Genomic DNA, 13886 nt, shown 5'->3' with positions numbered 1-13886 from the left:
AGCTAACTCTGCCGGGCAGTGAAGGGCTTGACTCTTGACTGCTAAGCAATGAGACGCTCTCCAGGCCAATTTAAACCATGGAATACACATTTTAAATTATTTAATTGTTCCTATCCCTTTGTTTTTTCCTCCACTTATTTTTCTTCCTCATTTTTTCTCCATACCTCTTGGTGCCAAGTTCATTTTGATTCAGTTGTTTTATTTCATCCTTTCTATCATAATTGCTCTCATTTTTCCATCATTCTGTCATTTTCCCAATCTTATCCTGTCATTCTGATGAATCTAATTTTTAAAGTTGTTTTTTTAAAACATATCCCTTTGTAATCTAGTGGCCTTTGTATAATTTCCAAAGTCAATATTTTTTAGTACAGCAGATCCATTCCTTCACCAAACATAAATCAGCTTCAGCTCCTGCCGTGAGCCAGATGCTGTGCCAGCTCAGTGACGGCAGCTCTCTGTGAGAGTGCTGTTTCCAACTTGGCCAGTCTGGGCCTCCCAGGTTTCTCTGGTGAGGTATGCGAAGTAGAATGGCTCCTGAACTAGCTCACCCCAGCATCCCCTAGCCCAGCCACGTGTTTATACTGCACCGAGCACTTAGACCAGGCAATTAAAAAGAGAAAGAGATCTTTTTAGTCAGTCCATTGAACCAGAAAGAAATGAGGCATTAGCTGTCTACCTCTACCCCTATTCTCCCATTACCGGTCTAGCATAATAGCAGGATAATCTTGTCTGAACATTTGCCCCTTGGGATTCATGTGGCTGACGGTGGATGATGTACTGACGGCTCCTCCAGAGCCATGGCTGAGTCATACTGCACCATCCTCCCCCCTCCCCACCATCCGGGCAGAGTCAGAAGAATAGGTGGGGTTTCAGGATAGCATGTAAAATGGTATCAATGGGATATATATAATGGGATAAAATGGTAAAAATATCATCTGCAGCTATCCCAGAATATGACCAGGCTCTAGAATTTTTTCAATGCTATTAGAAGCAAGTTTACTCTGTTGAGACAGACAATCCTTCAAGGGTCTCTCATCCTGTTATAGGCCTTGTTGGGTGTTATGGGTTCAATTGTGTCTCCCAAAAAAGATATGTTGAAGTCCTACCTCCTACTACCCTAGAATGTGACCATATTTGGATATAGGGCTATTGCAGATGTCATTGGATGAGGTCATGCTAGCGTAAAGCTGGCCCTTAATCCAACATGGCTGGTGTCCTTAGAAGAGAAGAGACGCAGAGACACACGAGGGGAGAATGCCATGTGACGATAGAGGCAGAGACTGAAGTGCTCCAGCTGTAGGCCACGGGGCACCAAGGCTTGCTGGCAAACCACTGGAACCCAGGAAGATGCAAGGGTTGATTCTACCCTGCAGGTTTCAGAGGGTGTATGGCCCTGCCAACACCTTGCTTTTGGACATCTAGCTTCTAGAACTGTAAACAGTAAATTTCTTCTGTTTTAAGCCTTCCAGTTTGTGGCAGCCCTGGGAGGCTTAATACACTGTGTATGCCAGAATGCAAGGACCTGACTGCTCTCCATCTTGGCCATCTCTCAGGGCATGTTTGCAACCTTGGGGAGAAGGTAATATCTCAGTTTTGGACAGTGAAAAGGCTTACTTATTGTTTGCCTTAAAAATAGTGGCATTCCCCAGCTGTGATGTAAACCCACTGCGTGTGCAGCGTCCATCTGGACCATGGGAATTACGTACTAAAGGGAACCCACTGATACTTATGCTGCTTGCTGAGCCATGACTCTCATGTCTTCTGCTACCATCCATGAAATAGTGACAGACTAATTTATTAGCTTGTAAACAAGGTGAAACCAAATCCCAGATCCAACTAGTTCCTGAAGGGGCCATCACTCCCTTGTCCCTTTCCAAGGCTATTACATTGAACGGGATAATACAGGGACCTTGTTTGCAAGGAGCTTGGAGATTAGTTGGACATATGACAAGCTAAATAACCAATAAGACAATATGAGAAATGTTACAAAGCAGTCCTTGATGAGTTATCATAATATTTAAAGGGTCAAGCACTGGTATATACCATAAAAGTTTTTAGGGAGGAGGAAAAGAGAGTATTGCAGACTGGTGTGCAAAGGCAAGCAGGAGAGCTACAAGCAGGGTGTGCAGGGTGGTGAGGATTTGAATAGTGTAAGATTCTGGGGAGAAGGCTGTTAACATTCTTTTCAGTTCTAGGGCATTTGTTTACATCTCTGTGATAGTACTTACTAGATAATATTATAATCAGTAGTTTGCATGTCCTCCCCTTCCACTGAGATCCTTTTAAAGGCAGTGAAATATTTTGTTCATTTTTAAAAATATTTGCTATCTGTCACATAGTAGGCATAGAATAAATGTTGAGTAAACAGATGGATAGATGGATGAATAAAGATTAAAAATGCATAATTTGGCAGGACAGTCTATGTGCCAGGACGTCACGATCAGGAAGGTAGCCTGCTGCCACACTGAGAAAGACCTTGAATGCCAGGGCAGTGGGACTGAACAGAAGGGCTGTTGTTTGTCAAGGACAGGAATGACATTAGAGTCATTTTAGGAAGATTTGTTTAGCAGTGATGTGCTCACAGGTCAGTTTCAGTGTGAGGGATGAGCCTAGAAGAGGAAAATGTGTTAAGGGGATATTACAACAGTCCAGATTTAAGATGCCATACTATAACTTCACTTTTTAAAATGATCCATGTGATGTGATCTTAAAGATTAGGATCATGCTCCCTGTGAGTCAGTGAGGAAAGGGAAGCCAGAATCACTGTCATACTATTTTATTACAGGGCACTAGGAATGATAGGGTTAAATAGCTGGCTGACTTCCCAGCAACCTGTGCAACCTTGGGATTCCTCAGGATTTACTCCTCCTCTGCAGAGAGCTCAGTGGAGAGCAATGATCAGATGGCAACTTTGCACGTGGCCGTTTATCATAACAGAGACAAGTGGGTCCTAAGTAGCAGAAATGCACTTATCAGTTGCTGAAGAGCTCGCCTCTCCTCTGGCTAGGCAAAGACGAAAGCATCACCTCCCACTGCTAAGTGGCTTCTATGCCAGAAACTCAGAACCTTGTTCATGTTAGATGGATGACTTGGACCTACTTCCAGGTCTTTATGATGCACTGGTTTCAGTGGGATAGAAGGTTGAAACATTTAAAGTGTTTTCATGTGTTGAATTCATGTGTTATTTATATATGTGCTTCCAATGACCACTGCTGAACCCAGCGAAGAGAGGTTTCTCCTTTGATCCAGTTTACTGCACACCATCTGCTCTGCTGGCCGGCTTACAGACACCTAGCCCGCTTCCCTTAGCACAAGGGCCTTTGCTCCTGGGGAAGAAATAAAAATCTCTCCACTGTCTTTCAAGCCACTGATGATGGGAAACACTAACATATCTGGCCATTGTGATTATCTTTGGTTGTATGTTCTGGGATTGAAGGGACTCTGTACCGGAACTTCCATACCAGTAAAAGCAACAAGGAGATGAATGTATGCTTGGTCACCAAGCTTGTTGCAAGCTCGTTTAGCTTATACCCCAGTTTTCATTGTCATTGTCTCTCAAAAACGGTGGCTTATCTAGTATATTTGATTCCCAGAGATGATAATTTTCCCTCCAACATTTTATCAATAAAAATTTCAAACATACAGTTGAAAAAATTTTTTAGTGTAAATGCATATACTTACACCTAGATTCTACAATTAACATTTTGCTATTCTTGCTTTTTCATATATGTGCCCATTTAGAGTGGATCATTTCTTTTTTTGTATCTATTAAGATTTATTTCAAGGCCTGAAAACATTCAAACTAATCAGAATAGTACTACTGTAATTTCTTATGATATAAAATAATATAAAACTTTGAAAAGGTTGATACAATTAACTAACCCCTAAACAACACACTATCTAATTTTCAAAAGTGCTGGCTATTTAACAAAATGTAAGGAGACCACAAAATATCAGAAAACTTTCACACAGTGAAAGAGAACATAACTGGCAGCAAGCTATTATGACAAAACAAACACAAATGTTTTTATACTTTCCATGTTCGTTTTTGACTTTGCTTCATAATGCCACTGATAAATGAGTTTTCTTTCAAGTACAGGATTTCTAACATTAAACATTTTATTTTCCAAATATTTTTATAAAGAAATAAAAAAGCCACAAATTACATTGTTTGCCATAAATTCATACATCAAAAAGTAAAACACAATTCAAATGCATTTATATATGCTTCCCTCTTCTCCAACAACACCTTTAGATGTTTTTCTATATATTTTTTTCAGCTTATTATGGGGGTACAAAAGTTTAGGTTACGTATATTGCCCATGCCCCCCCACCCCCAAGTCAGAGCTTCAAGCATGTCCATTCCCCAGTGTATATTTATTAAATATTTTTATCAAAATCAGTTCTAATTCATCTATGCAGACTAGGTAAAAATGATTTATAATGAATTATCTTTAAAATTACCTTCTATATACCTCTACCCCTGCCCATCCCCCATCACTACTAAGTCTCTTGCTGAAATGAACAATGATGCAGTGTATGTTTGAGGGGGCCTCAAGTAATCTGTAAACTTAATTTCCTAAATATCCAAAGATTTCAACTTTCTGTCAATATAAACAAAAGGACTCAAGTGGCCAAAAAACATACAGTTAGTAGGAGGAAAAATCCAGAGTACAACAATTATTTAAGTAAATCTTTACGCTTTTCTCTCAAGCTGTAAGCACTCTTTAGACTAGCATTACTGTGCATATGCAATCACAGCAGTTTAGATTTGCTCTGGAAGATATAAGTACATTAAAAATAAATAATTCTCTATTTCATAGTTTAATTGGTTCTTAAATAGTTTTGCAAAGGGGAAAACAAACGTTGTGAACAGCTGTCTGTTCATTTAAATCTTGAGGAAGATGAAAGATAGTTTATTGGTTTGTTTTTTTCCTAAAAATGCAATATATACATGCAATTAATCACTGTTCATACAGAGAAGGAATGGAATGGTATGGACAGATGCAATCTCTTTTAAGTATTATAGTTGTAGGATATCTAAATGGAATAAATTGACACTGACAATCATTTAAAGGCAAAAACCAAAGTCAAGAAAAATGTTGAAGAACAGAAATATCTACTGTTAAAAAGAAGAAAGAAGTGTTATCCAACACAAAAATGAGACCTATGGATTCAAAAACCACTTATTTTACCTATTTTACTGTCTTAAAATACAAATTAAAAAAGAAATAATAGGCAAATGGAGTCTAGACCACTTAGAATTGAGGCATCTTCATAGAAAAATAATACATATAAAAAAACCAAGTGTGATCAGATAGCAAAGGTGAGGGCATTTCTGTAAACTGACTTAGCAGGATTCTTGCTACACCTAGGCTAGATGGTACAATGATGTGACCCCATAAAACAAAATTTCACAAACGTCTTCATGTTTGTGATAATATATTAATGCACAAATTTCAACAGTACAAAATCTGGATTTTTCCCTTAGGTTTATAAAAAACTATCAAATTTCTTTTTTTTTTTTTGAGACAGAGTGTCACTTTGTTGCCCTGGCTAGAGTGAGTGCCGTGGCGTTAGCCTAGCTCACAGCAACCTCAAACTCCTGGGCTTAAGCAATCCTACTGCCTCAGCCTCCCGAGTAGCTAGGACTACAGGCATGCGCCACCATGCCCAGCTAATTTTTTCTATATATATTTTAGTTGGCCAGCTAATTTGTTTCTATTTTTAGTAGAGACGGGGTTTCGCTCTTGCTCAGGCTGGTCTCGAACTCCTGACCTTGAGCGATCCTCCTGCCTCGACCTCCCAGAGTGCTAGGATTACAGGCGTGAGCCACCACGCCCGGCCTCAAATTTCTTTTTAATGTGGCTACTTTCTCTAATCCCTCTCTGTTTAGCAGTGTATGCTATATGAGTACCTACATGCTGGAATTTTGCCATGAGAATTATACCTCTTTTTTTAAAAAATTTTGTATTGATATATAATAATTGTACATACTCATGGAGTACATGTTATATTTTGATACAAGCATATAACATATAATGATCAAATCAGGATAATTGGGACATGATTCACCTCAAACATTTATCATTGCTTTATGTTGGGAACATTTGAAAACGTCTAGCTATTTTGAAATATAATAAATTATTGTTAACTATAGTTGCCCTATTGCACTAGTGAACACTAGAACTTTTTCCTTCTCTTTAACAGTATTACCCATTAACCAACACCTCCTCATTACCCCTTCCCACCACCCTTACCAACCTCTAGTAGCCACCATTCTATTCACTACCTCCATGAGATCAATTTTTTTTAGGTCCCATATATGAGTGTAAAAGTGCAATATTTGTCTTTCTGTGCCTGGTTTATTTCACTTAAAATAATGTCCTCCAGTTCCATCCATGTTTCTGCAAATGACAAAATTTCCTTCTTTTTCATGGCTAAATAATATTCCATTGTATATATATACACACCACATTTTATTTATTTATTTATTTATTTATTTATTTATTTTTGAGACGGGGTCTCACTGTGCTCAGGCTGGTGACGAACCACACATTTTCTTTATCCATTCATCCCTTGATAAACACTTAAGCTGATTCAATATTTTAGCTGTTGTGAATAATGCTGCAATAAACACAGAAGTGCAAATATCTTTTGGTTACATTTCATGTCTTTGCCTCACCCAAGCGAGGTTTAGAGGCTTGCCCTTCCCCTCTACAATTCTCACCGTGTCCAGTAGTTGTGAGTTTACCCCCCCAACCCCCTAATCCCTGGAAAATATTACTACTGTCTGAGCACCATAGTGTTGATCAGTTAGTGCCAATTTGACAGCGAGTACATGTGGAGGCTATTCCTCCAATCTTGTGATACTTCACTGCAGATAATGGGCTCAAGCTCAATCCAGGAAAATATAAGAGGTGCTAGATCCTTCTTATGTTAAACTAGTGACTTGCCTTTCTACTTATATTTATGTACATCTCCTTTCCATCATATGACACTTAATACCTTTCTAGTGGCATATTTTAATCAACATATTACATAAAAAAGAATCTTGACTTTTAAATAAATTTTTTTAGTGCTGTGATATGATGGGTTTAGCAATTGACGTACAATATGGTAACTATAATACATTGTACTGTTTAAACTAATTCACCACTATAGGAAAATGTTTCATTTTTAAAACATAACGAAGTTGAGAGTGCACAATTATGAAATACTAGAGAACAGTGAATAAATAAATAAGATGATCTTTAAATCTGTGGCCAGCAATTATTTTGTTTTTAGGAACAAACCAGGAAGAAATCATCTTCTTTGATTTTTGAATGTTCTGGTAAATCTATTTGTTTCTTAGCTTTTTCAATATTACCTTGGATTGCTGAAATACGTGACTCAAAAGAATCAAAGTTCTTTTCTGGTCTGAGTTAGCTGACATGGCCACACTGAGGGTGTCCCCATGGAAGTCCTCTGAAGCTATGAAAGATAGGAGTTTCCATGGACTAATTTGTAAGGCCAGCAATTGTTTAGAACTTGTATCAGTCAAAGATTTTCAGGGAGGTGTATTTTATCACTGATATTGTTAAGAATGGCTGGTGCGATGATAAGAAAGCAGCCTTCAGTTGGTTTTATGATTGTTTTTAAATTCTGTACATATAGTGCCGCCTCCTATTATTTGCTGCCACTTTCTATTCTTGGTGTCAAAGAGAAACAGTGTGACACTAGTTGAAGGCTGCAAAGATGGACTTTATTCAGTGCTATTGCAATAGGGGAGAGAGACTTCAGTATGAAAGTGAGCTCAATTCCAAATACAGCAAGGACAGCTGGGGGTTTGAAGCCAATGAAAAGAGTGAGGGGGTCGGTGAAGGGAGAATTACTAAGGGGAGACTTCAAGGTTGGGGGATTCTTGCTAAACTGACCCATCAGGATCCTTGCTAAAGGCCAGCCAACCACTTAGATATCAAGAGTAGGGGATAAAAAACTTGACCACATATCAGGGGTGTTTCAAGGTCATCCCTGAGTAAAAAGAAATCAAGCGTGATCTGATATCAAGGGTGGTGGGATTCCTGCTAAACCGACTTAGCAGAATTCTTGCTACAACTGGGCCAAGGACAGGACCCAAGGACAGAGGTCTGGTTGAAGAGAAAGCTCCGGGCCCAAGGACAAAGTTAAGTAAAAAAGAGGGCTCAGAGGAGCCTGACTAAACTTTGGTCAAGGAGAGAGTCTTTGTCAGTGGCTGTTGGAAAGTACATTATTGGTGAAATATGAGTTAGTTCTGGAAATAAGTAGGGAAATAATACAGAAAGGGCGAGCCATTAAAAAAGCCTTATTTTTAAATTTCCTTATCTTAAAATTACAAAGCCTAAAGCATAATATTAGTCATTTGATCAATGTCACTAATACATAACAAAACTCAGGAAGCAAATTTGTACAACATGATATAACTTTTTTGGTCATTTTCGTCTCTTTTTTCTCGAGATGGATCAAATTTTAAGACAACTCAACTAATCTTTCACCACTTTCAGCAGACAGTTTCTCACTTGCTCTTGTACTTACAGCCCTTCAACTTGTACCTGGAGCAGCAGGTTTCACCTTTAAAGGGCAAGAGATTAGCCTTCCATGGACACCCAGTGCCCACAGAGTGATGCTGTTCTGGTAATACCCACCTTTTTCTCTTGGCCTGCTAAGAAAAATTCTGACACTGCCCCTGAGGGTTACCTTCCCTCCCTGGATCTAATCCAGATTGGCTTTGGAAAGAAAGGGAGAGACTGGAATATGGGATTTACATCAGAAAGGGCCCCAGGGTTTACTGAGGTCTGACTCCAGGAGTAAGGAGAGGTAAATGGAAAAAATCCCCTTGCGTAGGGGTTTTCAGAGTGTGGCTGGAGAGTTGAGAGCAGGACTAGGGAGTGAGTCTTCTGGAGCATGCAAGAAATACTAAGCAAGACGAATGTAGTGTGAGGATTTTTAAGATGTGGTGCTGGGGGTTATAAATTGGACCTCTTCCCATTCTTTAGTAGATGCAGGCAAAAATGATAATGACTCGTAAAATATTTTTGGGTTGTTGGATGGTGTTTCTTATAAGAGGAAACCGTGCCTTGAGGCTGGCTGTACTCTAAGACGCCTGACTCAAATGAGTGACATTAAGAAACCTTTAGTTTGGGGTGCAAAGCTAAGTGCTAGGTCCCTTTAACAGTCACAATATAGTAATGAGGCAGCTTCAGTTTCTGAACTGGACCTGGTGGAAGTAAATTGATTCCACTCCTCTGAGAGCTAGCTTGAATTCGATGACCATTCTCTCAGTTCTTCTCAAGAGAGCATGCAAGGGAGTGAAAACTGGCTTTGAGACACCCCTGGGTGATCATAGACCTAATAATGGACAAAGAAAACAGTGACGCTTCTTCCAGACCTGCTGACCTGAAAGTAAGTACAGTGTGAGAAACTTCCTCTCCTACTTGAATACCATTTATTGTTGACCCTGTTAGTAAAATGAGATTGTGTGACTTTATAAAAATAAAGGGAATAATAGTGAAATACCTTCTCTTCTTATGGTACTTAATGGATTTTACAAATATGAGCTTGTATTAAAGTGCTGTACTTGGCAATTGATTTGCAGCTGTTTTTCTAAAACTCCAGGGAAATTGTACTGATCTCTATACAAATTCCACTTTAAAATTTAATCAGTGCTAACTGAGACTGCCTATAATGTGTTCCTGCACTTAAAGATCCAGCCTTGGCCTTTGTCAGTTCTACAAGTACTGGCATCTCTGTGTGTTTCTCTCTTTTACCTCTTTTGGGAGGAGTACTTGAAAATAGCTTGACACCATAGTCGACTGGACTCTTTCTACAGTGGAATGTTTTTCTCTTTAGAAACACCATCCTCACTCTAGCAGGACACCACATTAAATGAAGTCTGGTCTAGTTCAATTTCACCCAGAAGGATATAAGCGACATTTCACTCCAGGGGCTGACAAGGGTGTTCAGCAAAAAGAATGAGGGAGCTATGAATAATTCAGAGTGTACTTGGCCACATATTATCCCATTCATTGGTAGGATTAAAGACTGAAAGACATGAATTTTGAAGGGAAGAGAGGAGGAGAGTGAGAATGAAAGCACTCTTGAAGAAAGCACAAAAGAGAGACTATTTTCTGGAATTGGTGTTCTATATTGTTGCCTTTAAAAGAATGGGTGGTTAAAAGTTATTTCATCACTGGAGTTTAGTTACCCTGACATGTATAAATCTCTCCTTCAAAGAAGCTAAACTCTCGCATATATTATTAAAGAATTCACAGCATCAAATGGCAGAGAGTGGAGGAGAAAATAAAAGAGCAGGATGGGAAACAGTTGAATAATGTATTTTTTTTCCTCCTGCACATAACACTTTGCAAGTAAACACACTTAAACCAAACATTGTCTAATCTAATGAGTCTTCTATTTTGTTCTTCGATTTATTTTTAAATTATTCTTTTACTTATGATTGAGAAACTGAGTCACTACTTAGTTCAGTGGCTGGCAACTGTAAAACAAGTACATTTGGTTCTTATCCTACAACCCTACCCAAATCATCACATTGCCTTAACTTTTTCTTCCTACCTCCCAGGATTGAAGCCAAAAATTTGAAATCAATTCACTTCTCTGGGGAACTCATTTATATTCTCATTTATCATCCTACCTCAGCCCAGAAAGAACTGATTGTGAGAGAAAAGCAATATAATACAAACATTTGAAACACGCACACACAGAGCTGTGTATACAAATGAATCTACCCACATGGAATCTTAACCTTGACCTCCTGACCCCCAGATCCTTCAGTCTACTTTACCCCATGACATTCAGGCCTTTTCTCCACAGCATCTGCTCAGCAGAGTTGAGGAGAGGATCTGGGGACCATTTTACTAGGGTTCATATACAGGATTGTCTAGTTTTTCTGATCTTAATTGGGTAACTTGGTGCAAATCAACTTATTAAACTTATGTAAATAATTTGACTGATTCATTTAGGCTTTTGAATACCAAGATCTCTTGACTGGGTAGTTCAATTTAAGCTCTACACTACTTCCAGTTGATAATACATCTTTTTTTTTTTTTTTAAAGATATCCAATATCTCGGTTCAGGTGGTCAGTACCCAAGGGAAGCTGCCGGGAAGACGACCACCGTTGCCAGGGAGACCACCACGAAAACCCATTGGTAAAGCCAAACCCAAACCAAAGAAGCAATCCAAGAAGAAAGTTCCCTTTTGGAATGTCCAAAATAAAATCATTCTCCTCACAGTATTTTTATTCATCCTGGCAGTCATAGCCTGGACGCTTCTGTGGCTCTACATCAGTAAGTTAAAATCTGTGCTCCTTTGGGGCTGGGGCTTGTGTCGTGAGTCCAGCAGTAGCAGTGCAGGCCAGACCTGCCCCTGGGTGTTTCTAAAGGGATTTTACTTTTCCCAAGGCTGATACATCACTTCCCAAACTGGTGTTGATGTTTTAAGGAGAGAGAAACCAAGATTGTCTTTCTCGTTTCTTCTTTCACCACCATCACTTTCTTCCCGTAGGAGAGCAGGACCAGGAGATGGGGGCAGGATGGGAAGAGCTGAGGAAGATGCTCAGGAGCTTTTGACTGATTCAGAAATGTAACAGCTTTAAAAAAAGGAAAGGAGTGCTAGGCTGTTTCATTTCCTCATTCCACCCACCTCCTGTTTCTAGGCAACCTTAAATTTCCAGCTTCCTGAGCTCCATTTTACACATGCGTCTTTCTCTCCCCTGTTATTATGTTTTTGTGGATCTGATTGAGCCTTTTGGACAGGTGTCATAACTAACCCCTTTCTTACAGAGTACTTAGTCATGCAAGGATGGCATTTGTTGACTTGTATTGGAGTTCTCATCCTGCACATGTTAATGCATTTCTACAAAATACGTGTCCTGTGACATAATGTGAAATATATATTTGGTCTCTGCTCCTCATGTCTGACAGCGAGCTTCTAACACTCTGTAACTTCCTCAGTGATGGGGTGATAAAAGCATCTTTTGTTATTTTATATATATATATATATTTGTTATAATATTTGATCTTAGTCTCTGGTTCCCAATGCAGTGCTTCTAAGAGTGTCTTTTTTATGTTAATGAAATGACTGATGGGGGAAGCCCCTAGACAACCCAAGGAACCAACCCTATGATTAGAGGGCTGTAACTTTCAGGAGGGGGCTGGAGATTGAGCTCAATCACCAATCACCAATGAGTTAATCAATCATACCTCTGTAATGGAACCTTCATAACAACCCTAACCAACAGGGTTCAGGAAGCTTTCAGGTTAGTAAGAATATCCAATTGCTGGGAGCGTGGGCTGCCCCAACTCCACAGGGACAGAAGTTCCCATGCTAGGAACCCTTGTGGACCTTGCCCTCTGTGCCTCCTCATCTGGCTGTTCATTTGGATAGTTTACAATAAACCAGTAATGGTAAAGTATTTCCTTGGGTTCTGTGAGCCATTATAGCAAATGGTAGCCTAGAGACCCACAACTTCTGCTTGGCATCTGAAGTAGGGGGCAGTCTTATGGGAATGTACCCTTAACCTGTGGGTTCTGACACTGACTCTGGGTAACTAGCATCAGAATTGAATTGAACCGTTGGACACCCAGTTGGTCTCCAGAGAATTGGAGAATTTCTTGGTGTGGGGGAAAAAAAAGAAAAAACTCTGATGTTGAAAGTGTTGTGAGAAGACAGTTTTCCTAGATATACCCCAGGATATTAAAATCTGATTAGAAGGTAAGGGTTATAGACAAAGAATTAAAGAATATTGTCTTGAACAGTTCATTATATATATATATATATGCACGCACATACACACACACAGAAATTGATCACCTATAATTTTTTTGGCACAGTGTAGGGCATCAGGCATACCAAGATGCATCTCCTACCTTCAAAAAGCTCACAGATGCATATTCTATTTTAGAAAAATTCACAGTTCAGTGCAGGAGAGAGAGCTTGAGTTGATTTTTCTGCTTAAGTGGTTTTCTTTTGATCACAGAAGAGAGGCATCCAACCTCTCAGGGACAGAGTCCAAGAACGCTTCATGAACTGGTTTCTGAAAATTTATTTGACACATATTGAGTGGGCCCACTATGTGTTGGGTGCTGTGCTAGGCATGGGGAACAGAGTGATAAGCAAGATATGACCTCTATCCTCAAGGAGCTCACAGATTGGTGAGGGAGTCAAGTCCATTGGCAATTAGCACAAACCCCCATCCCTCAACCCAGAACACGCCAACTTATCTCCCATCATTTCTCTGCTGTACCTCCACTGACACATTTGCACTGCCCTAGCATTTTTGTATAAAGTTTTAGAACATCCTTGTACAGAAGTAGTTTGTTGACTGTGTAAAAATCAGAGAAGGGCATTTCATGGAGAGATATTGGTATGAACAAAGGGAAACTGGTATGCACAAGTAAGAACTGCTCAACAGGAAACAAGTGAGTTTCGATACATGAAATCTGAGTGAGAAGGGTGGCCTTGAGAAATGAAGTGGACAGCTCATGGAAGAGATGTTGTCAACTTTATTTAGAGCTCCGTGGGCTATGAACCCATTAGATATGTAGCTGCCTAAAATAAGATCATTTTAGGAGCCTGATACTGACATAGCTCAGACAATGCCTTATTGCCACACAGATGGGAAAGCCTCCTAACCACCTTCTCTCCTCTTTTACAGTTAAGACAGAAAGCAAAGATGCTTTTTACTTTGCTGGGATGTTTCGCATCACCAACATTGAGTTTCTTCCTGAATATCGACAAAAGGAGTCCCGGGAATTTCTTTCAGTGGCACAGACTGTGCAGCAAGTGGTGAGGGGGTGAGGGCAGAGGGGGTGAAAGTCTGGGGAGGGTGGAGTTGAGGGGGGTGAGGGGT

The 13886-nt window shown here is 39.7% G+C and overlaps 1 protein-coding gene across 2 annotated transcripts in view; it reads left to right on the top strand.

Annotated features, from left to right (window-relative positions):
- The first annotated feature begins 9372 nt into the window (after positions 1-9372).
- TMPRSS7 (transmembrane serine protease 7) overlaps positions 9373-13886 on the top strand; it is a 35598-nt gene continuing 31084 nt past the window's right edge. Inside the window, exons 1-3 of one of the 2 annotated variants that reach the window (XM_045540310.1) lie at positions 9373-9420; positions 11091-11322; positions 13692-13822. In XM_045540310.1, coding sequence (XP_045396266.1) covers positions 9373-9420; positions 11091-11322; positions 13692-13822 — 411 coding nt within the window. Of the gene's footprint in view, positions 9421-11090; positions 11323-13691; positions 13823-13886 lie in introns of those variants that run through there. The other variant, XM_045540311.1, reaches the window with a different exon arrangement.

Source organism: Lemur catta, chromosome 1, assembly GCF_020740605.2.
Source record: "Lemur catta isolate mLemCat1 chromosome 1, mLemCat1.pri, whole genome shotgun sequence".
Taxonomy (NCBI): Eukaryota; Metazoa; Chordata; class Mammalia; order Primates; family Lemuridae; genus Lemur; species Lemur catta.
Note: the sequence above shows the minus strand (reverse complement) of the source record. Positions and strands in the feature narration are given on the sequence as shown.